At 40.1% G+C, this 26,250-nt stretch overlaps 1 protein-coding gene across 1 annotated transcript; it reads left to right on the forward strand.

Annotated features, from left to right (window-relative positions):
• Nucleotides 1-7,867: 7,867 nt before the first annotated feature.
• Nucleotides 7,868-26,169, forward strand: adamts13 (ADAM metallopeptidase with thrombospondin type 1 motif, 13; the record flags this gene model as incomplete). The annotated part of the gene is made up of 29 exons (XM_084360931.1): nt 7,868-7,906; nt 8,342-8,408; nt 10,256-10,389; nt 10,700-10,783; nt 11,010-11,134; nt 11,220-11,366; nt 12,029-12,163; nt 13,030-13,180; nt 13,293-13,397; nt 13,501-13,652; nt 13,772-13,835; nt 15,149-15,275; nt 15,362-15,510; nt 15,603-15,723; nt 16,031-16,111; nt 16,196-16,377; nt 16,524-16,680; nt 17,493-17,622; nt 17,718-17,897; nt 17,979-18,177; nt 18,256-18,358; nt 18,443-18,572; nt 19,902-20,081; nt 20,164-20,368; nt 22,947-23,229; nt 23,305-23,448; nt 23,530-23,709; nt 24,670-24,845; nt 24,944-26,169. 29 exons carry the CDS (start codon nt 7,868-7,870, stop codon nt 25,097-25,099), a joined length of 4,086 nt encoding a protein of 1,361 aa, XP_084217057.1. The 3' UTR covers nt 25,100-26,169.
• Nucleotides 26,170-26,250: the final 81 nt, after the last annotated feature.

Consider the following 26,250-nt stretch of genomic DNA (forward strand, 5'->3'; position numbering starts at 1 on the left):
CTCAGCTCAGTGCCAGAGACACTGACGTCGCGGTACCACTGCTTATACACTGACTCTTTGTGTGCTTTAAGGCACCATACACGTGTCATGTCTTATACACTGACGGGTTAGTCCACAGAACTTCCTCTTTGTCTCACATTCTCATTTTAGGGTAGAGCAGATATGGCACTTTGAAGTGGCCTGCATGCCCACTTTTACTGATGTGAGTAAGCTAATGTCTGGGATAGTCTTTCGACTGGGCTCTAGCTTTTACTTTTTCATTATGCTTGCCATTTTATTTTAATGACCTGATGTCAAAACTCTCTCAACTGCTCTTTATCTCTAATGGTTAGTTAGCATAATTGGCTATGAAAGAAGGCTAAAGTATTTTCAGCTATAGCTATAGCCAAGAAATGATTAGTATTAAAGGGCCTCTCTGGAAATTTAGCATTGTAATTTAATGAAATAGCGGTGCGCACAAGAGATAAGATTAAAAATAATGGTCAAAATTGATACAGCAGAAGCTGAAATATACTCCCTTTTAGTCCTTAGTGAGGTCGAGCTCTAAAAAACACAAATTCCCATAATGCAACTGGGTAAGTCTTTCCATGAAAGCTTGGCTGCATTAGAGAGGCAAAATCACGCCCCTTCCAGTCGACCACTATTGGACCTTTTTTTGAAAAAAATTGTTTTTTTTAATGTTTTATTAAATTTTTAATTTAATTAATTAATTAATTATTATTATTAGTAGAAGTAGTAGTAGTAGTCATCTCCCTGTCTTGTTATTGCTACATTTTCCTCCTGATTCTTTGTATCCTGTTTTGTTGAGCACTTTGGGTTGCATCTCTGCATGAAAGGAGCTAAATAAAGTCTTAAGATAAATAAATTAATGTTTTAATAAAAAATATGTATTTGTTTATGCTTATGCATATGTATGTATGCTGGTGAATGGTGGGAGACAAATCATTTTTTGATCCTATATGAATTGGCCATGAATAACTCATAAGTTTTTAAATTTACAAGATCATTTTTCAACTTTGTAGTTTATAATTAAACCAATCAAGTATAGGACTGAAAGTGACAAGGAAAGACGTGCAGAAGAATTCATAAAGACTTAGAAGACAACCACGGCACTTACACTGGAGCTGCAAGGAATTTTGGGAGGGCAGTATCTCCTTTCCTTTTGTTAAAGGTGGTCCAGTTTTAAGAAAGGTTGCACTGAAGCACCTTTTTTTAGCATTTAGACAATTTGACCAGCTAGGTCAGCTAATGTTAGCAAAACATAAGCTAACTAGACAACTAGCGTATAAGGGTTAGCTAACATCACATCAAGAGGAGTTAGCCTAATGTCACATCACCAATGTCAGCCTGGTTTGGAGAAAAGGAGTTGTTAGTAGCTGAGGTATTTTTAAGATTACATGAATTATTGTTAGCTAACAAAGATCAAGGCTTCTATCATTCTTGTTGACTAGACATTGTGAATATATCCTTCAGTCACATAGGCCTACTGTAGTACTCACTGCTGCATTCTTGAAGCTATATTGCATAATGTGACTCTGTGGCAGCAGCACCAGGACACCAGGTTCTATTTGTCCGACCTAGCAACAGTAACTGAGGGTGGGTGTGACTCTGGATTGGTCAGTTGTTTTCAAATGACAATCAAAGATTTCTACTATACAAAATGCGTCAAGTTCAAAGTTTTGTTTTAATTTGTATAGCTTTTATATTTAAAAAGAAATGCAAGTCCTGGTCTAGAAAATAAGTCTGAAAGCTTGAGAGTGGGATGACAAATTGACAGAGCATACCAGGAAACTTCAGGTTAAGTTGATCCAAACACAGCCTACTGTAATTACTGATCTGAAGAGCACAAGGCCAAGCTGAGAAACCGTGCAATATTGGAATGAAGAGAAAGACTTTAAGATACACTGCCGTATTTGGTAAAGGAAAAGTAAAGAAATTCAGGTTGGTTTGAAGCATAAGATTAATATTCTGCAGTCTCCACATATATTGATTGCTTATTAGGCTACATGAAGGATGGGAGGACAAGTCATTTTTTCCCCACGAGTCTCAATTTATCACATTTGTGACTGCCTCATCCTTATGTTTTACTTGTGCTCGATTCCAAACTTTGCAGTATAAGACCTATTGACATATAGCCTATTAAAATTCTGGTCCCATCGGCCTCATGCCAACAGATGTTCAGTTATAGCATTTGTCCATTAACAACCGCTACACCGCCATTCTATAGCCCACAGCTCTCTGACCATTCATGGGAGGGTTGGATCTAAATGTAGCCTGTGTGGCTTGGCCATCTTAGTATTCTGTGCCCTTCCCTGTAGTCCCTTATTGCAGTCAACTGCAGTTACAGTAGTCTCACAGGAACAGAGGGAACAAGGCTGAGCACAAGAAAAGAGGCCAGGGCAAAATGGGGTAAATTAATGGAAGATTTCTAATCTTTTGATGCTGTAGACCTGAGAGGAGGTGGAATTAAAGGCTGGATTCTTTTTAGACACATAGTTCAATTTCAACTCCAGCTATGTGGGTTGTGAGGGCAAACTGACCTAAACTCAGATAACACATGATTAACAGAACACAGTCTCCCACCAACCATTTAGTCCAATATAGATCTTAATACCATATATTCTAGTCTAATCAAATTAATTAACTTGTTATGAGAGAGGGCATTTTTGAAGGAAATGCCATAAATTAAAGGAACAGGACACCCCAAAATCAAAAATACATATTTTTCTCTAACCGGTAGTGCTATTTATCCTTCTTGATTGTTTTGGTGTAAGTTGCAGAGTTCTGTTATTATCATCACAGAGATAGAAAATTGGAACTACATGGCACTTGACTTGTGATGATAAAAACACCCCAAAAAAAATACATTTGATAAACTCAACAGCAAAGTCTCTTTCCACACATCATTATCCAGTGACTCAATAAATTCCACAGACCTTGTTTGAGAAGTTTCATTTGGGAACTATTTTCTTTCTACCAAACCAGACTGACTCACCATGCAGAAGCATGCACCTACTCATAGATGAGAGGCTTGTTCACATTAATGTCATCCTGCTTGGCTGAGATGTAACGTTAGCTAGCTTAGTTAGCTAGCCTCGCTTCATTGAGTAGCTGAATGCTTCCTATATTCAAGGTGGCTTATTTGTCATTATATGAAACAGGTTTTGCATAAACTAATTAAAGTTTGTCAACTTCATACACAAACTTTATATATATATATATAGTTATTTATATACATTAGCATGTAGTGTATTTTTTAAATTTGTTTTTCAGGGTGAATGTAAACAGCAGCAACAAGATGATGATAATAAGGTCGTCATCTTCGCTCAGAGCATGGTCCGTCCCTCAAGTGCAACAGCTTGATCCCTGGATATGGTGGTGAAATCCCATTTGTCCATTTGATTTTACTGTGACCAGACATTAGCCAGGAGCAGCCTTAAATCTAAGCTGTATTAGCATGGCTCTCGTCCTGGATCTCTTCCCTCTCCTCACTGGGGTGGTCCAGCTGGTTGGATGGTTGAAAGATGCTGTAGGCAGTGTACATCTCAAAGTCTGCTGCTCTTAATCCAAAGCCTGTGCTTTCTTCATGTAATGAATGTCATAAAGCCATCATGATGTAGCACAATTTGAAGGTAGCAGCTGCTTCATCTGAAAGTGCCATGGATGGGTGCTGAAATGGATGGTAACATGAAACAGCTCACAACAGGATCTTTGGATTATCTTGAGCCAGCAGGTCATGTTTTGTGGCAGTTTGAGCACCACAGGCCAACTGCCATCTAGTTCCTTGATATTGGAGAGAAGGCAGATTTCTCTACGGCCGATATCTCTAAAGCTCGGCAATTCACACCAACACGATCTACAGTACACGGATAAATAGCATTAGAGGTACAAGGCAAAATTGTAGTTTCGATTGTTCCTTTAAGGTTGCTTTCTACACTTTTGCTTACAATTTCAACGCTGATTGAAAGTTTTTTAAATTTATGTTGATTGAAATTCTAGAGACCAAATTATCCTCATTGAAATATATTAAAGTTGCCATTAATTCCCTCGTTTGTTTTGCTTAGAATCTGATAGTCATTTACAGTAGCAAATGTGGAATTTCCATTGCAGAGCATCAAACACTGACACAGTCATTCCTCCTTTCTCCTCCTATCATTCAAACGCACATCACAATAGCACTAATGCTGGAAATGATTTAGTGTAATTACATGCAGATATTTGTCCATTTATCAGAAACCACATGCCATGATCGTTAAATCGTCATCAGCATTTGGGCACCGTTTAATAACCCTGCAGCGTCTATGCATCACCATGCTACGCTGACATATGCTAAAGCAGCTGGAGGGACTACTGGGAGAAAACCGCTGCCTTGGAGAGTATCTGTATGTTTTGAGTTTTAGCACCCGCAGTATTGGATTACAGGCTGGAAAGTCATCATCTCAGGGCTGACAATATACCATCAACACACCATTTGTCTTAATTAGCAGCGAAAACCCAAGAAGGTAGTAAAAACTCCATCAACAGGAGGAAACATTCTTGAGTTTACAGATCTTTATTATATTACAACTTGCAGACAGAGTCGCTCATACATAAACAAAGCACATAACAACTGAAAGAAACATCCACATATTTGAAAAATGGATATTATGAGGCCTTTGGTGGTGATATTTTTATGTCTGGCTGTAGCTTTGACTCAACATCCGATCCATCACTCTGACAGTTTTATAAATAGTCACATAGCTACTACAGAAATGCAGCTTCAATGAGTCAAAGATGAAAGATGTGCTAGATTTAACCAAGGCCCTCTGGTTATAGTAACAATTGATAACTTGGAAGATAAAAAAGCACAGTCAAGACATAAGGTTTAAATATTTAAGTACTCTGTGTGTCATTCTGTGTTTGGAAAGCAGGATTTCCACATCAGCTATAATTAACATACTTAATTTTTTTTTTGCAAACAAATACAAACAAGCATGCAAACATAAAGGGTTTAACTTATGTGCTTTCATAAGGAGATGAACATTTATAGTTTTTGCACAAATTAATCTTTTACAACCCTGTGACAGATGGAGGGAATGACAAAGAGCAGCAGATGAACGAGAATCCTTTTATGTACAAGCCAGAGCCACTCTACATAAATGCATCTCAGAATGAGACACTAAGAGGTTGAGCTTCACAATACAAAGTCTGCTTAACCAACTGTCTGTCCAAAAGGTTGTAACAAGTAATATTTGGAAGATTTATGACAATATTAATCATGGATTCTGAAAGAAGTTGGTGGAGTTGAAATAGTTGCAAGGAAAGGACGACAAAAATGTGACTGTCTCTATCAAACAGAGTAAAAAAGATGATCACTCCATGATCAACTCCCTCTTTCTTCACTAACTGCAACCAAACAACATTTTCCCGAGGCATCATCTGTTGTGCCCACTCGAGTATCCCATATGGCTAGATATATATAATTTAGGATCATAAATATACAATCCCTGCCATCCTTTGAACAGACATGAGGATCCAACAACACTTATCACAGTCTGTTGTGCTTGGTAAATCCAGCAGGGCACTGAGGTTTTAGTGGAGCAGCAATGCTGGTGTAATGCCTGTGACACACAGCTGTTAATTCAGACTGACAACAGGCAGATATCTGGCAGACTAATGGCAGATGGGGCTTGAATCTGAGCTTTATGGAGATAAACTATGCCCCCTCAGGAGGGAAGGGGATGGAGAGGCGAAGAAAGAAAAGAAAGGGGTCAAATGTTTTCCAGCTTGGTGAAACAACATTTTGGAATTTAGCTGAAAGAACGCATTCTGGTTATTTTAGGACATTTGAATCATTATCATAACAGCAGAAAAATGTTGCTTATCAAGTGATGAAAATGAAAACAGAGCAAACCAGCAATGTGGTAAAAGCCAGATAAATAATTCTACAGGGCCAGGCTTTATTATATTTATATATCATCATAGGCATCGTTTGAAATGACTTCTCTGCCCACAAATTATTTTATTTAAAAAACACTTTTAGCTGAATCTAGAGAGAGAACACATGCATGTCCCAGTTAGTGGTAGTAAAGTAAAATAATTAAGGCTTTACTGTTGTTTTATGGTTTCCACTGTGAATCTCCAGCCCTCTAAATAATCAATTCAGCATTAGATAGGGTTTTATGACTGTCATGGACATTAGGGATGTTATTGTGTTACACTCTTGTGAAGGAGTGAATGTGCTTCTGTTTCCATCCACGGTCCCTCCACAGGATCGTGTCTGCCCTCTAATGGCTGAAAAAGGTAATAACACACATGATAGTCATGATGAGGATTAATTCAGCAGCTGTGGAAGGCCTAAATATGAGTAGGATTCAAATGATGGTTGTCGGTGGTTACTAAATAAAGACTGCAGCTGCCATCATTGATTCTCTCACATCATCAACATATTTTGAATACAAATAGTCCAGTGGTGGTTACCTAAGTAGAAGTATTATTACCACACTGTGAAAATACCACACTGCTATAACTGCTGCATGTGTATGTTGCATTTTACTGCTGGAGATGTTTAAGGTTGAGCTCACTTTAACTACTTTACATACTGTTGGCTAGTTCTACAGCAATACATCATATTTATGTAGCGTGGCTGTCCTGTGAGAACTACGTATCCCTGAAAAGTTTCCTGGTTTCAGAAAAACAGCCTGTTATCTGCTTTGTGACTATGTATTTTCCAGCTCATTCAAGAGGGGTTTTAAAGAGTTTATTTCACTTAAGAACAAGGAGAATTTTCTCAGCCTATAAAGGAACACTTCAACGTTCAAGTTATCACAAACATTCAAAATCAACACATGGACACATGGTTTTGAATGGACAGGAAAAGGATGAGCCATTTTAATCTGAAAAATAACTACAGCCGTCAGACAAATGTAGAGGAGTAAAAAGTGCAATATCTGCTTCTGAGAGTGGAGTAGAAGTATAAAGTTGCATGAAATTGAAATACTCAAGTAAAGTATAAGTACCTCAAATTCATCAGCACATAATATGTAATTGTAACTGTAACTGCCTCTTTTTAGGGGCCTCTCTTTCAAAATGAAACAAAAGAGTATCATGTGGGAGCCAGACCTTCTGGAGGAATAAACACCCGGAGTCACATCAGAGTCTGCTCTGATCCAGAGCTGTTTACTGACTCAGAAATTTATTTTTAACTTCTGGGATTAAAACATGGATTTATCTTCACTCCTGTTTATCAACCTGACCGCACAGCAGGTGTTTATGTTCTGTAATGGTGACTGCTGACTGGAGCTTTAAGGGAAATGTCCTTTTTTCATGAACATAATGTAACTGGAGTCTCTGTGAGAGCTGAGTTGAGTCAGAGGTTGTCGTGAATTCAAACACAGACACACACAGCTTCTGTAATAGCAAGCACAACAATATCTGACATAACTCAAATGTTCACAGACTACAGTATGTAACATTTTAGTTCTATTCACATTACGTTTTATCTCTTTTGCCAACTTCCTTCCTCACTCTCCGACTCTGTCCCAGAAGTTTCTAGGACAAGTGACCAAATTAAACCCTTGGGTGGTTTTCTCTGGGTGTGACATTGTTGGAAACATTTGGGATAATGTAAGTACACAACTCAACAAAATATATAACTAGTTGTTTTTTGTACATTTTACTTCAGAATTCATACGTATTATATCTTTAAGTACAGTACTAGCGTAAATTGCTCAGTGACGAAAGGCAAGAAATTACACAAAAACTAGTCATAGTATGATAAAAACAGAGCAACCAATGAGAGCTGTCTTCTCTGTCCCAAACTCAGAAAAAAACTAGCAAATAATGTGTGTCACTCATCAACTTTGTCCCACACTGTTTACATAGACACATGTTACTCATACCCTCTTGGCTGGCGCCATCCTGCTCGGTAGGAGGATCCCATACTGTCCTGGTGTTAAAGCAGAGCAGGTAGACTCACAGGAAGAGCGGAAACATGTTTTTTATGGCTCTGCTTTGTCTGCTATTACTGCGGCCTGGCTTCACTGCTCTAATGACTTCTCCATTGGAAGAGGTAGGTGGAAAGCTGCGGGTGAACAGGAGCACTGTGGTTAGTGATTCCTCTGATCGGGACTTCTGCAAAGTACATTGAACTCTTCAACTTGAAACTGTTATCATCCCGTGAAAACCCACGACCTGCAGAAAGTCATACTGTGTTTTTACTGGATTTACATGGCAATCACTGAAAAACAAAAGCTCCAAAATAGTTATGTGTTTTCATGCAGTATTTGGGCCACAGAGCTAAATTTAGTCACACAGGTTTAAAGCTGCTAAAAATGGTGTTATTGTTTGTGTCCTCTTCAAGCTTTCTCATCACTCCTCCAGTCAGAAAGACACAGTTTCTTCCTCTGGTTCTTCTCCTGACGCCTCAGGTATGTAAAATCAGTTTGAAGACTCACGAATAACGCAATGAGAACTGTCTTCTTCCTGTCATGGTGGAGTGACATGTTATATAAAACATAATCTTATCTCATAACGACACTACTACTACTAAACTACAAAAACAAGCACTATACCATACAGATTATGGCAATTTACAGTAAGGGACATCGTTTTGAGTAGTTAATAGGGAACAAATGAGGAACAAACTGCTATACCGCTTTTCCACCAAAATTAGCAGGCCTACACAGGTTTTTCAAACGCGGGTCAAAAAAAATCGAAGCAAGGCAAGCCCTTCTGTGATTTTTATCTGAAGTGTTACATTGTACGTCACTAATGTCACGTTTTACATCACGAATGCACTGGAAACAGGTGGACTTGTTTCACTATCATAATTTGAGTCATTCAATCCAATAGCATTTAGAAAGTCTAGAGAGTCACACGATTGAATTATTTTATCCCCACTCAAATTAGCCAGTTGGCGATCCAGGTATTTTCATAGCCGGGAAGTCAAGCTTTTTCGGCTTCAAAACACTACTGAGCAGCTTTCATAGGAATGAATGGGGCTCGGCCTCCAACACTGTGTCCAGTCATAACACGTTCTTGAATAGGCTGCATCCCAAATTCCTTCCTTATTCACGCACCACCACTGGGTGTTGATAATGCGTCATCACTTCCCGTGGCTGAATCTAGCATGGTTACCCAGTCTTATGTTTAGAACAAAGCAAAGTGATAAAAACCCGCGTCTACTGCAGAGTCAATTGATGGGAATGTGTAAATGCTGAATTTACACATTCCCACTGTACACAAAAGCCTGATCTTAGCGGGTTAAAGTGGGACTTTTGACCAGTGGAAAAGGGGTACTAGTAATTTCTAATCCAATTTTATAGAGTAGCTAATGATTTTTTAATGATTCCTTAATGTGCTTTATGCTAACATTAAACGCTGAAGGAGGCTGTTGCTGGTACCGTGGCTCTCCTCTACGGCTCAGGGACTGTGTGCTTAGTGCTACTGAGTTAGCTAGTTGCTGTTTACTGTGAGTGTGGTACATTGTTTTCATTGCTTACCATATCCAGCTACCTCATGTCTCACTCGCATTTAAGAAAACAATGTTTTTTATTTATGAATATAAATTTTGGCTGCACTTTCTCTGCCATTCTTGTGACACCAGCTTGCTAATAGCTTTCGCAGCCCATCCAATGTTTTAATAAGGGCCCAATAAGATGATTGGATTGGCTTACTACAGCTACAGCCTAAATTATTGGATTATTAGGATTGTGCTTCTGAGAATAACACACCAAGCCTACTTTTAACTAATGGACATGTCCTCATGAAGTAATGATTCAGTCCTCTTTATGAGGACTTCAACCACTCAGTATGATGCACCGCTTCATTTAAAGGGTCACAAATAAGTCATTGTAATAAAATGATGAAGTAATAACGGCCTATTACTACCACTCAGTGTTATGTGTCACTACTTTACAGAAACAGTAACTAATGTATTCATGAATTAATCATTAACTACTGATTCAATAATATAGGATCCTCAGGTCTTCTCTCCGGTAACAGGAGTTATAGGAAGTAGTGACTCATTAATTATTGATTATTCACCAATTATCAAGTTATTCTTGTTTCTTAATTAACTAATCATAAAGTAATCATTAGCTTCTCTATAAAATTGGATAAGGAGTTACTCATTAATAATGGTTAACTAGCAGTTGATTACTAATTCACTCTTCATTTGTTATCAGGTAACTACTCAAAATTGTGTTTCCTTTATTGTGAAGTGTTACCCAGATTACTAGTGTGTGTCTATACTGTTTCTTCTCCTCGATCACAGTGAGCGGACGGCTGCGTCGATCAGCTTTGATGCCTGATATCACACATCTGGAACTACTGGTGGTGGTGGGACCTGATGTCCAGCAGGTCCACAAGCAGGATACAGAACGATACATCCTCACCAACCTCAACATTGTAAATCTGAGCACAAAAACATAAAGTAAAATGATTCAAATTGTCTTCTGAACAGCCTACGTTCTGTTGATGGCCATTTGTGTGCCTTGAAATCAATGTAGCCTACTGTATGGAAAAAAGTTAGTGGTGCAAACTTAAACAAACGCTATTTACAGGATGAAATAGATATTATTTAAATAAAAAGCAGCACAAGTTAGGGAGAAAAATTAGTTCAGATGTATGTTGAAATATTTACGTAACCACATGTATTGGCTGTACTGCAATACTATAGTCCCAGAACGACCTGACTTATATTCCAATTTCCACCCAGGCCTCAGAGCTGCTGAGAGACATGACCCTGGGAGCCAACATGAGGGTGCACCTGGTCCGCATGATCATCCTGTCAGAGCCAGAGGTAAGTAACTCACTGTTATAACTTCAATGAAGAATCATTCATCATTCATAAATGAGCAGATTTTAGGAGTATTATGTTTGTGCAGCTCTTGTGTAATTAAAGCGTTTATAGGTACAAAGCTAATGCTGTTATCCAGAGTGACTTTGAACATTAGCACCAGTGGAATAACCTTTTTTTCTGTTTTATTATTAGTCCCTTACTTTTGTTACTGTGGTCACTCTTCTAGCCAGAGATCCAAATGTCGACCGACATTACCTCATCTCTCAGAAGTGTGTGTGACTGGGGCAGAAGGATAAACCCCTCAAATGATACAGACCCACTGCACGCTGATCTCCTGTTGTACATTACAAGGTGTGCTATATGCATTGGGTTGTATTGTGAGTTCATATATTAAGAATGAACACATGTTTTACTACATGTTTACTGTCACAAACAGGTACGACCTGGAGTTGCCTGATGGGAATAAGCAGGTCAGGGGTGTAGCACAGCTGGGTGGGGCCTGCTCCAATGACTGGAGCTGTGTGATCACAGAGGACACGGGCTTTGACCTGGGGATCACCATCGCTCATGAAATCGGCCACAGGTAAAGCATTTCATTACATCATTACAGCTTATAGGTAACACTTTGTTTTGCGGGGCTGTAATTTCCAATGAAAGAACAGTGCAATGTGACACTAATTGGGGAAAGTAGAGAAAGTGTTTGATTGGTGCACTTTCAATTTATGAAGTCAAATGAATTGCTCTAGTAACCTGGACAGCCTCAGTTCACAGCAAGTCAGGTAAACATGTAATATTTGACTACATGCAAGGGGAGGACTGAAACTGCCAAAATGAAAACTATATATATAAATGTCTCAATAAATAGATATGTCATTAAATGCACCAAAAAAGATTTAAAAAAATAAATAAAAATAAAAGTAAAATGTTTTGAATAAAAAAAAAATATCAGCCAAGCATATATAGCATATATAATTAAGCTTTTCATTCCTTTACACATCCCTATGTTCCCTATAATCAGTCCCACATAATATGTCTCCCTCCAAGAAAGTTCTTTCTGACGCACTACATTGTGCAATTAGTTAAAAGAACATAGTGAATCACTGAGTATTGAGTCCTGTACTGTAACAGCACTGGACCCTGAATGTCAGTGACAGTTTGAACAACTTAATTGAAATTGCTTCAGGGTCTAAGCATCACAAAAGAGAAATTTCACCATATTCAATATTTAATTTACTTTTCACCCAGTTTTGGAATCAACCATGACGGAGTGGGAAACACCTGCAGCAGGAGCGGCTTCATAATGGCCTCTGATGGAGGCTACAACAGTGTGGATCTGACCTGGTCCCAGTGCAGCAGACAGCAGCTGCTCACATTCTTCAGGTGGGCCAGCCTGTTCAGAGCAGCTGTGCATGACAATGCCTCTCATTCATCATGCACACCTGGCGATGTTGAAAGGGCATTTCATCCATAAGTCATATCTTTGTGGGTTCACCTCAGGTTGTTTTAACTGATTCCCTTTGCACATTGTGAGAAAGGACTGATGTAATATATTGTTTTGTTTCAAAATTCTTAAAAAAAGAAAAAAAAAACGTATTACATCTTAAAAGAATAGTCATTACACACCACCATGCTGACGGAAGGTCGGGTGAAGTTTCGTACTCCACAAAACATTTCTGGAGCTTAACAGGAAAAACACATTGCAGCATTTTCCTAAACAACTTTTAAAAAAACAACTGAAACAAAACATAAAATGGCTCCATAATGCTTGTCCGGCGTTATCCAAGTCTCCAGAAGCCCCGAAATACCACATGGATTTGAAAGATTCTACTTACACCCTTTTTAAAGCTGAAAACTTCACTATAGCTGCTTAGCTAAAAATGTCAGCGCACACCCCGTCTGAGGTGGGTGCATAAGCTTGACCACGTGTCGGGGGTGTTAATAATGTCTTTTCTAAGTAATTTGGGATCTCGGGGCTTCCGTAGACTTGTTTTTTTGCATTTTATAACAAGTCTCCAGCTATTTCAGCTGTTTAAGAAAATGCTGCTACACTGTTTTGCATTTTTTTAAAATTAAAAATCAAATATTACATCAATCTTTTCTTAGTATTTGAAAAGGGAATCAGTTTGAACAACCTGATGAGAAAACATAAAGATACGACTAAAAAGACTCTTACATACTTATACTGCGAGTAGTTAACACATAGACTCGACTTCATATTCAGATGTCACATTTATTAATGTTCCCAGTGAAGGTAAAGCTGACTGTGTCAAAGACCTTCCTGCACTGGGAGGCTCCCTACAGAACTGGAAGCCTGGCCTATATTATGGAGTTGATGACCAGTGCCGGATAGCTTTTGGAAGCTCTGCAAGAGCCTGCTCCTTCACCAATCCTGACCTGGTAAATCACCTGTAATAGCTGCTTGATACCACCAGGTGGCATTTAACATAACAAAATAAACAGTATTACCATACTTCTAGTCATTTTTACAATATTGGTCTCTTTCCATCAGCCAGCTTGTCGTGCTCTGTCCTGTCACATTAACCCCGATGATGACAGCTCCTGCAAACGCCTCCTGGTTCCACTGCTGGATGGGACAGAGTGTGCACCTAATCAGGTGCTGCTGAGTCATTCTGGTGCAATCATTTTCCCAGAGTGGTATTATTTACTAAAAATAGACCCCCACATGTGTCTTCATGAGGTGAAATGCTCTCTTACAGTGGTGTCTGAAGGGCCGTTGTGTGTCCCTGGATGAGCTCAGCTCCTCTGTGGTGGTGCACGGCTCCTGGTCCAGCTGGTCAGCGTACTCCCCCTGCTCAAGGACATGTGGTGGGGGAGTCACTCATCGCACACGCAAATGCAATAACCCAAGGTGAGAAATGTGATGCAAGCATGAGTCATAGTCAGTGCAGGCGATCCTGCTGTGACTGTGCTTTACATGATAAGCCTAAGGCTAAGAAGTTAAACTGTGTGTCATGTCTAATTTCTCAGACCTGCTTTTGGAGGGGATGACTGTGAGGGACCAGATATTGAGGCTGAACTTTGTCACCAGCAGGTAAAGTTTTCACTGGTTATGTTTACAGTGGGCCTCCGTACAGTACATCAGTACTATTTACTCAGCCGATCATTGTACCCAGCATTGTACACTATTTAATGATCATTTGTTAGTGCGTTGACTGTAAAAAGTCACTTAGGAATTAAGTAGAATATACTCATGTTTTCTGAGTAACTTGATGTTAATATAGAAGTTTAAATTATTTCAATTAAATTCAGGATGTAAGAGTTTCTAAAGAAAATTCTGTTTTTGTTTTCAGACCACTTCAGAACTTATAAATCCGAGTTATTACAGAGTCTTTTGACTTGAAATCATTTTCTATATTCCTAACTACAAACAACACTATATCTCTTCTATCTTCTATCTTCTATCTTCTATCTTCTATCTCGAAGTAAACATGTGTGTAACACTGTGATCCGACCCTCTCACTGACGTTACATAGTGCAGAAACAAGTGATGGCGGGCGGAGTGGCTGACACAGAAACACCATTCACCCTGTTACGAGACACTGTACCATCAACATGATTTTGAAGCTGCTATTTTAAGGTTAAAAAAGTTACATAATGTTGCTTTAAATCAAACAAAGTCAGTAGGTAGCCAGAATACATGGCTAAAACAAGGTAAAATTTGAAATGTTGAAATTCAAAGAGAATTCAAAACAAGAAAGATAGATAAATAAACAAGAACATTAATGGATTGAAAATTAGCAATTCAAAGTTGGGAATGGGTCAGCAATATTAATGAGCAGTGTAAAAAGTACCCAAAAGTAATTCATGAGTACAAGTAAAGACATCCTGTTAAAAAAGTTCTTGGGTGAAAGTGAAAGTCGCCCATATGAATATCGCTGGAGTAAAAGTCTTAAAGTGTCTGATATTAAATGCACTGATGTAACACAAGCATTTTTCTGGCAATAAACATACTTAAGTAAAAATACATTTTACATTTATTTGCACATACTGTCGACCTGATGGCTGATTACTGGATCTGATATTCAGCATTTTTCTAATACTCACAATCTGTTGGGTTTTTTAAAAAATGTGCTTCTTTGGCTTAGCTGCAAAGAGGCAGCGTGCAATTTTCAAAGTAGGAACTAAAAAATTTAAGCACTGATGGGATGACTCAGACAATCGGAGCCAAAAAAGTCATTTAAAAGTGAGACCATGAGTCTGGAACAAAGGGAGCGATTCTCGAAATGAGTTTTTGATGACATACAATGTTCCGCCCTGAATGTCTCTGTGGTCAGTGGTGGACTCAGACTCTATAATCTGGCCAGAAATGTAGAAAATAATCCCTCTATTTTCTCCCACACATAGTCATGTGAGCGCACCCAGCTGGATTTCATGGCAGAACAGTGTTCCCAAACAGACCTCCACCCACTCTACCTGATACCAAACACTGCCTCCCTCTACACCTGGATCCCTGCTGTCGGCTTTACACAAGGTGGGCCTGGTGACAACTTTTTGTGTTCCACATGTAAAGGGACAAAACCTTTATCTCATTTTTTATATTTCAACTGTTCTCACCAGGGGATGAGCAGTGCAGATACATGTGCCAGTCAGATGGAGAAAACTTCATAGTGAGTCGTGGCTCTCAGTTTGTGGACGGGACTCGCTGTGAGTCAGACAGCCCGCCTCCCTTTGGCTCCACAGCTGCTTGTCTGAGAGGGAGATGTCAGGTAGGGATGACTAAGTGAGACTCAGCATCCCCGAGAACAGATTTTACACTCAGTCTCACACCTCTCTAAATGTGCTGTTTGTCTCCGATCAGCTGTTCGGCTGTGATGGTGTGCTGCACTCTGGGAAAGTGAGGGATGTGTGCGGGGTGTGTGGCGGTGATGGATCGTCCTGCAGTTTGACCTCTGACTCCTACACTGGTGGTCAGGCCAGAGGTAGCAAACAACAGTGTGTGTAATTATTGAACACATTCAGTGACAGAAAATCAATTGACAACCATTTTGATAATTGATGAATCATGTATGTCATTTAGGTAGCAAGTGCATCAAACACAGTCTGATGGGATGTACAAGTACACTTACTCAAGTACTGTAGCAGAATATTTGCTTGTTGCCAGTTGTAGTGGAGAAGAAATATAAAGTAGAAGAAAATGGAAATACTATTCTGGCATTTATAAGACAAAGTATTTAACAGATCAACTTCAGAAACATGACAGCCTTGTTCCTCTTCTCTCTGTTCCAGAGTACACCACCTTCCTTTCTCTGCCAGTAAACGCCACACAGGTTCATATTGTCAACAGGGCTCCTGTCTTCACTCACATGGGTGAGTATCATCACTTTCACAACGGATTCAAGTTTCTACAGCAGGATTCAAACTTGAATTCATTATGGGTATTTATGTCCGCAGCTGTAACAGTCGGAGATGGGTACATTGTGTCTGGGAGGGGCAGCATGGCGCTGAATATGACCCACCCCTCCCCACTTGATGATAACCACCTAGAGTACCACCTCCACATGACCCCTGACCTTCTGCCTGAGATGGAGGAGCTGCTGCTGCCCGGACCGCTGCAGGAGGAGATAAACATACAGGTCAGAAGAGATAAAATGTCCAGTCGAATTCAAGAGGTGGACTGGAAAAGTAGCTTTCAAATATAAAATCTTATTCTAAAATGCTTAAATCAAAATCTATCTATGCGTGCAACATCTGACTTTTATAATTGTTTTTGCCTCTGCAGGTCTATCGCAAATATGGAAAAGAATACGGAGAGAAAACAAATCCGAACATCAGCTACCAGTTCTATGTACCTACCAGCAACAGTGACTTGACAGACATCACACCGAAAGGCAAATGGGCCGTCTTAACAACACCCTGCTCTGTCTCCTGTGGATCAGGTCTGTAACTGTTAATCAAGAGCCATACTGAAAAGCACAAAAAGAACACAGCACAATAAAATGCATTTGATTATTACAAATTCACAGACTGACTGCAGCTTTCTAGTTTTACAATCTCAAAGAGGAGGCACTTGAAGTAAATTGACCTTTACGAGGAAGCTTTTATCACATACTTATGATATCTGTCTATCATAGCTGAAGTGATGCAAATGTCAAATTCACTTTGTCATTGTTCATATCTCAGATATGTCCACAAGGAAGTACCACCAAATGTCCACTGAACTGATTAACTGAATGATCACACACAGTCCAGCAAACACAATGAAATATTGTGTGTTTAGAATATTTTTTGGTTCATTTTCCTTGTAGATAAAACATGCTGTTTCCTTTTGAATATCCTCAACATGTGCTTTACTTAAGTACATTCATTTTCTGCTAGCTTATGCTTCCACTCTACTACAGTTCAGAGGCAAATATTAAACTTTTTACTCCACTACATTTATTTGACTAGTTACTTTGCAGATTACTTTTGCAGATTACTAATGGATCAGACCCATTTTTTAAATTAATTTATTTGATCACCGATTTTTTATTTTAAAAAACTGATTCCAATAATCAGAAAATGTAGGAATGTCTGAATGTTGGATCCGATAATTGGCCAGGCTGGTTATACTTGAGTTTATAGTAAAGCCATGCATGAGGGTGCAGAATCTGAAATGTAAAAAAAAAATTGCCCCAAAACACAGAAAAGTCATTTAATTGAAAAGGTTCCTTTTTCTTTCTACACATTCTAACCTTTCTTTTATTAATAGGTGTACAGAAGCACGTGTACATCTGTGTAGGTGAAGGAACCAACAACCATTTGGAGGAACACAACTGTGAAACACCCCCTCCACCCACACCACCCCACACAACCTGTCAGCTCTCCCCCTGTCCCCCCAGGTTAGCCTCACACTCTGTCCTCCTCTCCGTGTGGACTGACGTGGACATGCAGCTCAGCACAAATGGGAACCCATGAATAATTCACTGTTTTGCAGGTGGGATGCGGGGACGTTTGGGCCTTGTAGCGCCTCTTGTGGTGGAGGAGAGAGAGTGCGTCCTGTAAGATGTATCCAGAAACACAGAACTGATGTGGTGAAGGTTCCTGATTCTGAATGCCCTCCTGATACAGCTCCAAGTACTGTGGAAAAATGCAACCCACAGCCCTGTCCAGCCAGGTATAAAATCACTGTACTGTTGACCACAGAGTATAAAATATTTCAGGTTTGATAAATTAAATATTTTACGTGTGTTTCCAGATGGCATGTGTCAGAGCCAGGGGAATGTTCAGCTGTGTGCGGGCCAGGAGAAGCCAAACGCGCCGTCTCATGTGTGCGGCCAGAAGACGGTCAGGATGTTGAAGTGGATCAAAGCTTGTGTTCGAAGCAGATCAAACCACCTGATTCTGTTCCCTGTGTAGTCGATGTTTGTCCCATTGGCTGGGAATCTAAGGCAGAGGTAGAGTAAAAAAATGACTAAAATCTGGCTCTGATTTGAAAATGTGCAGCATGTCTGAACATCATCTTTTCTGAGCAGGAACAGCCCGTGTTAAAGTCTGGTTTGTTGCCGCGCTCCAGACAGGCTCCTGTGTACGTCTGGAGTCCTGTCATCAGCCAGTGCTCAAAGACCTGTGGGAATGGTAAGTGGAACCATACACTCACCTTCACTCAGAAACAGCATCTCCTCGTCAGATAAGGTCACCCAAAGCCTGATGCTCATGTAGGAACCCTGCAGGTGTGGTTCTCCTGTGTGGACCACCAGACCAGACTGGGGGTTCCTGACTTCCACTGTGACGCTTCAACCAAACCTCCACCTCAGTCTGAGAGCTGCAACACATCCCCCTGCCCTCCCATGTGAGATGCCATACTTTAACATGCATTTCATATACAGTGTTTATTTATAGTGTAATCCATGATGGAGTGTAAACTAAGTACATTTACTCAAGTACTGTATTCAAAGTGTAACTTCACCAATTTATCAGATTACATTCAGCTTTTTCTCTGGAGCCACAAAGTGCTTCAAACTACTTTTTTCACATATGTATTAGTACTCCTTAAGACCTGTAAACACACTTTAATGTGTAAAATTGGTGGAGTTACCCTTTAAGTACAACCTTTAGGTACTTCATTTGAGCATTGCCATCTTCTGATACTTTATACTTCCCCTGCACTACATTTTGGAAGCAAAATGTTCCTTTTTACTCACTACCTTTATTTGATAACTTTAGTTACTAGTTACTTTGCAGATTACATGTTACATCAGAGCCAAAGAATCACATTTCAAGTGAATTTATTTTGATAAAAAACAACACTGACGACAATAAACAGAAAGATGCTGCTAATGGATCTAATAATTGGTCAATCCACAGTATGAAGCATATGTAGTACAAACAGTACATGCAAATATATGTATAATTAATTATACTTTTGGTACTTGGATACATTGAATGTCAGATACTTTAAGACTTTTACTCAAGTACTATTCTTCTGGATAGCTTTATTTTTTATTTTATCATGAGATCTTTACTTTCAGTCAACCATGATTTTTGTGTACTTTTAACAAAACTGGCATTGCTCTATCCAACTGTATCCCACTAAGCCGTATGTGGCCCTCTAACAACCTCATTCCGGCCCTTGGAACATTTTATTAATGCTAATGAGGACATTAATCACTTATGTCTGTTGATAAGCACAAAAATACTCTTAGTTCATTGAAAAGTTTTAACCCAGGCTGTTCAAGCAGGGGAGTCCAACTGACAACCTACCTCTAAGATTAAAAAGGTGCAGTGTTTGTGGTGGTTGAATAGACCGAGTATGTAAAGCAGTTTAAATAAGCTCAACCTTATTTACAGCAGTGAAATGCAACATACGCATCAATGCAGCAGTAATATTAATCCAAACACATCACATATAATAGTAAAACACTGACAGGGAACATTTAAATGCACTATGAGTACTTTTGCTTTTTATACTTTAAGTACATGTATTGCCAATACTTTAATACGTAGTACTTTTCACATGGTTGAAAAGTACTACATATTAATTTCTACAAGATAACAAGATACAAGATACCCTGTTGATTTTTGGCTACTTTTTACAACACACTATCCATTTAGAGAGAAAAGATGTCTTAAAATAAGGGTTTGAAAATAACAGCAGCAAAATACATTTTCTAATCACCAGGTGGCACTCTAAGCAAGGAGTCTGCAGTGTAACGTGTGGAGGAGGGGTGGCCAACAGGGTGCTGTACTGTGCTAGAGAAACAGAGGGGGAGGAGGAGGAGGTGGTGGAGGACTCTGAGTGCAGAGACTTTCTCAAACCCACAGCGGTGGTTTCATGTAACACCCACAGCTGCCCAGCGAGGTACATCACAGAACATACACAGACAAACAAATCTTTTTTTTTCAAAGGCAAGATTACTTTAAAAACACTGTCATTTATCCAGGTGGAGGGTATTCAGCACATCAGCCTGCTCGGTGTCCTGTGATCTGGGTGTAGCTCAGAGGACTGTGTCATGTGTCCAGTTCGTCCATGGTAAGGAGAGCGTGGTGTCAGAGGAAAACTGCCGATCAGCTGTCAAACCAGCCACCACAGTGCCCTGCCTGGTGCAGGTGTGCACCTTTAGATGGGAGGTGAAGCCGTGGAGCCAGGTACATTTCGCAGGAGACAAACTGACTGAAGATTAGATTAGATTCGAGATGAAAACATCAGTTGATTAAACATTAAGTCGATTGCCAAAAGATCGAAACCAATCTATTGATCATTAAAATACATTTTCAAGCAGTAATGTGAAATACTGATTTCAGCTTCTCAAATATGAGGATTTTCTACTTTTCATATCATTGGAAACTGAAAATCCTGAAAACAAGACATGTCACATTAAGCTCTGAGAAACTGTGATGGAAAACCTTCACTGTATTTACACATTTTATATCGCAAACGAATGTGGAAAAAAAATTCCTAGTTGCTGCACCAGATATGATAAAGAACTACACCCATCAGCCACAACATTAAAACCACTGACAGGTGACGTGAATAACATTGATCATCTCATCACAATGCGATGTTCTGCTGGGAAACCTTGCGTGCTGGCATTCATGTGAATGCCACTTGACATGCACCACCCATCCAAACACTGTTGTGGACCAAGTACGCCCCCTCATCACAGCAACACTACCCGATGGCAGTGGCCCTCCAGCAGGACAACACCGCAAACACTGCTCAGGAACAGCTCGAGGAACACAATAAAGGGCCCAAGGTGTTGACCGGGCCTCCAAATTCCCCAGATCCCAATCTGATCGAGCATCTGTAAGACGTGCTGGAGCAGGTCTGATCCATGGAGGCCCCACCCCCCAACATACAGGACCCAGAGGATCCACTATAAAACACCCTGGTGCCAGACACCACAGGACACCCTCAGAGGTCTTAAATCCATGTCTTGACAGGTCAGAACGGTTTTGGCTGCACGAGGGGAACCTTCACAATATTAGACAGGTGGTCATAATGTTATGCCTGATCGGTGTAATAACAGAAGATAAAAACAAAGATGCATAAGTGGAAAATGTCAAGTAAATATTAGATATTTTCTCATTAATCTATTTGTGCTTATTACTGTCTCGTAGTCAAAATCCCATTTTGAAGGACCATGCCAGTGGTTTTGCATGTTTTGGACCAGTTTATTTTCCAGCCTGGGGGTCCAATATACAGTAGGCATGCACCGATCAGCCACAATATTTAAACTACTGACAGCTGAAGTGATTAACATTGATCATCTCATTACAATGCACTGTTCTCCTGGGAAACCTTGGGTCCTGGCATTCATATGGATACCACTTGACATGCACCACCCACCCAAACACTGATGTAGACCACGTAAACAACCTGCTGGCAACGGCACTTCACAATGGGAGTGACCCCCACCCGCCCACCCCCTGCTGGGACAGTGTGCCCTGACACACCACAAACACTGCTCAGGAATGACCCAACGAATGTGACAAATAGCCCAAGGCGTTGATCCGATCCCCAAATTCCCCAGATCCCAATCTGACAAGCATCTGTGGTACATGCAGGAACAAGTCCGATCCATAGAGGCCCCACCCCCGAACCCTCAGGACCCAAAGGATCCACTGCCAGACACCTCAGGACACCAGAGGTTTTGTGTCTCTGCTTCAGTGTGTCAGAGCTGTTTTGGCAACACAACAGGAGCCTGCGCAATATAGAGCATGTTGTGGCTGAGTGGTGTATATCTCACCATTAAATTCATATCTATGAAGAAAACTATATAATATTATAATTTACATGCCAAACATGCTCATCCTGTGTTTGCAAAGTAAGCAGTTAAAACAACCAAAGAGAACAATAAACAAGCACCGGGGAGAAGAAAACACTGAATTTATTAAAAAAAAAATAAGCCTTTTCAGTATCTAAAGTTATTGAAAATAATTTTAAAAAAACAACATAAAGTAAAAGAATTCAAGAATTCACAGGAGATAATCTGCTCCATCCATCCAAATCACTTGTTTTACACAAACGGCTTGCAATTCTTACATTCACTATTGGGTTAATTGTACAGTTAATCATTTATTCTTTACTCTTAATGTTATACACTGAATATTATATGCAATATCCATTAGATATGTTACTTAATCAGGGATTGTCAGTTTAATCGCTGACAGAAAATGTATGCCTTTTTGTAAGGTTTGGAATCAGTTAAAATGATGTCTTCTCTGTGTCGCAGGTAGTCATTTTGCAAACCCTCCTACTTTAAATGTACCTTTCCTGGCATCAAGCGGTTTCCATTTATTAGCAGAGCATTGAAACTTGCTCCAGGTGTGTAATCCATCATGGTGAACAAGTCTGCACGTAAACTTCATTACCATGATAATGTCCAATGATAATGTTACACTAACAGAACATAATGCAGACTTGATGTTCATTGTGATCGATCACATGACTCAGGCAAGTTTGGAGAGTCTTCCAAATGATTTTCATATCGTAGAAAAAATAACTGATAAATAGAAGAAATGAATTGTATAATATAAATTATACATACTTTCCTATTAAAACACAGTGGTACTATATGGTCCACCATAATTATGCGTTATGTTTCTTGAATGTTCCGTCTCCTGCATACTTTCATATGAATCCTGTTGATTGTGTGATATTCGAAGCTGATGCATATTTATGAATGATGTTCCTGAAATCACCACTGCGTTGTCCGCTCTCCAGTGTTCAGTCACCTGTGGATATGGGATCCAGTCCAGACCCGTGTCCTGCATGGGCCCCTCAAAGCCAGAGCCCCTCAGCCCTCTGCTCTGTATGCACCTGCCCAAACCCATCACCATCCAGGGCTGCAACATGGGCAGCTGTAGGGAGGACGGGCCTGTCGTGTCTCCCACTCCGAGCCACACAGATACACCTCCGCACCACATGGGCCATCCTTCTCTTCCAAGTGCTACAGAGGCCGTCACCATCCCACAGACCACAACAACCATTCCAACACCTAAACCCAGTTAGTACACATAAACTTCTTACTCATTCTCATGACAGCTGAAGGCAGATCATCTTTACGGCGTCTGTTGTTTAGGTGCATGTGGGAAGCTACTTCTGAACGAATCAGGCACGGTGGACCTGAAAGATGTAACCGGCCGCTGCACGGTCTCCATAGGCCGACCCCTGGATGAGGTCATTCATATTAAAGTGGACTCTGGCTCCTTGAACTGCAGAAAAAGTACGTTTTAACACATATAATGGATGATATTTCTTTGTCGTGACCATTGCAGCTAAATAAATGTATTCTGTGTTTCTACAGAGGAGTTTGCTGCATTTTTTGACCGACTGGCTTTTGTGAGGAAGTGCGAGCAGGTAGCAGGAAGTGAACTGACCACCAGAACCAACGTCGTGCTGGTGCGTCAAAACCTGCTCACCCCTGGCAACGGGGTTGTGTTTACCTACAGTTCACAGAAGAACACGAAGAAGAGTCACCATCAGGGTAAGAGTGAGAGTGCCGTTTGGAATGGAAGCAACGATACGTGAGCTGGGGCCAATGATTTAAGCCTATTGCAACATTAAGGTTCAGAACTGGATCTAGAGAGATGTATGCAGTATTGCGAACACTCACACAGTCTAATGCAATCCAACACAAAAGCCTGCAATATATAGAGTGAAGCTGAGAATATTGTGAGGCATACAAAATGTTCTTTCCTTTTTAGGGATGATCCCAGAGTGTACCAGTGTAATGCTGACTGATTGAACGGTGTGACAGAAATGCCCTTATTATAAATACCAACAAGACAGAGGAAATTATTTTGACCTTTCTCCTGATTTTCAGGTGCCTCCAGTGACAGTTCACAATGTAGAAGCTAAACAAGTCTCTTCGCACAAATACCCGGCTGTCACAATAGATGCCAACCTATCATGGACTAAGAAAATACAGCAACACATTTACTTTCTTCGAAGACTCAGATCTTTTGGAGCTAGTAGCCAGATCATTTCTCTGTTTTTGGAGTGCTGTACTACAGCCTGGCTTGGCAGCCTATCTGTGAAACCTTAAACTAAACTAGAACTCTCAGTAGAGCACATACCTCCGCCAAGGCCAAATTCATCCATATTAAATTGTACTCACCTCCTTTGTAAGGTAACAATGGTTTTATTATACAATGTCAACGTTATATTGTATAAGTTGTTTTATACGATATAACTTTGACATCAAAGTTGTATTGTATAATATTTTATGTTGGTGTGTGTTATATTTTATTTTGTCCTCTTTACTTCCTCTTTGACTTTGGAGGTGACAACACTCTAACTGCCAGCACCTGACAGTCCCAATAAATATTAACCAGTTTCAGTCACAAATATAATACTGCATGCCCGGCTATTGCACTAGATTGCATTTGATGATATTTTATTTATCCCATGCATTTACCAAAGATTAAATGTCTTCTCCCCACAGATTGTGACATTCAGCTCTTTTCCCCAAGAGGTGTCTTTGAGAATCCAACAACATCCAGCACTAACCACACCTGTCGAGTCCTCATCAACGCCCCTCCCTCAGTGAAGATTAGAATCCAAGCACTGCACATAGGATTAGTATTCAACTCCACCAACTCCCAGTCCACATACATTATGGTGTGGACAATCTTTTTAACACTGCTTGTTCTTTCAATATGCTGCACAGTTAATGGGAAAGCAGGGTAATAACTGCTGCACTGTTTTGTCTTCTTCAGATTCGGGACATGGACGTCTTAAAGACCAACGTGTTTAAAGGCCAGCAGCTGTTTCTGTGGCACTCCTCAGGAAATATGGCAGAGATTGAATTTCATGGAGACTACCTGCATTCCAGAGGGAGCTTCAGAGCTGAATATTCTTTTACACGTCTTTGATATTAAATATTAACCATTTTAAAGGGTAACTCAATTTAAAAACAAAGTGTGTATTCAGGTCTGGTGGAGTACTACTGCATATGTGAACAAAAGTAGCATAAAGCTTTATGTGGCTCCACAGGAAGCTTCATGTAATGAAGAATGGGTGTGGTTTTACAGGACAGCGGGCGCTGCAGTGAGCTCTGTGACCGTCTCAGCCCAGTTGTGTTTTTGTAATTGGTGTGACCTCACATCTCTGTGCATGGAAATTAATAATCTGCCTTGCTAGACCATGCGGGTGGTTATGTGAGAAGTTTTCTGCTGGAAAAGCCTTTGGGAAGTCAGGTGATATGGCATCACAATGAACAAGAACTACATAGTTGTATGGATCTTGGACATGACCTTCATAGGGGCGGACATGCCTGTGGCCCATGTGGTCTTTTTTATTTTTTGGCTTAGTGAATTTATTGTTTTCCAGTATTTTAAAGAACATTTTCAGTTTTCAGTCGCAGTTGGTTAGATTTAGGCAACAAAATGATATGGTTAGGTTCAAGGCCTAGTGAGACACCACACTGATGGCACTGGACAGCCCTTGTTGGAAGCCACTTGGCCGATCGAGCATGTACTGAGAAATCACTCTGACTGGCTGTTGAGGTAAACAAATCAGTGCATGAAAAGACAAAATGGAAAGATAAAGCCCCATTGAGCCTTTCACTGTAGTGTCCATGGTTTAGCCCAGCCTCTTGACATTTGCAACTTTTTATTGGGAATATTCTTGATTAGAAGTGGCTATGTTGGAGGGAGTGTTCTTAAAAAAAAGCTGCTTAATCAGAGAGGCATTTCCTTCCACACAGGCGCAGAACATAAGAGCTTGTTGGCTGCCGACTGTAATTTTTGCAGTGTGGTCAAGTGCAACTTCTTGGCCGAGACATGGGAGATGTGAGCACCCGCAACAGTCGGTCGCTGAAGCAGCTAGTTCTCGGAGTTTGGTGTGTCAGGGCAATGAAACCACCTGGTTAAACTCAGGAAAAGGTCATGGTTTGGATTACCGTTCACTTTTGCTTTCACATGGGACACCAACAGCAAAAATTAGAAGTAACGAAAAAAAAAAAAAAATTCTAAAGTTACAAGTGAAAAAATACCTAATGCAAACCAACAAGAATGTGGTAAAG

The sequence above is a fragment of the Pagrus pagrus genome (assembly GCF_965226575.1).
Source record: "Pagrus pagrus genome assembly, chromosome: 8".
Taxonomy (NCBI): Eukaryota; Metazoa; Chordata; class Actinopteri; order Spariformes; family Sparidae; genus Pagrus; species Pagrus pagrus.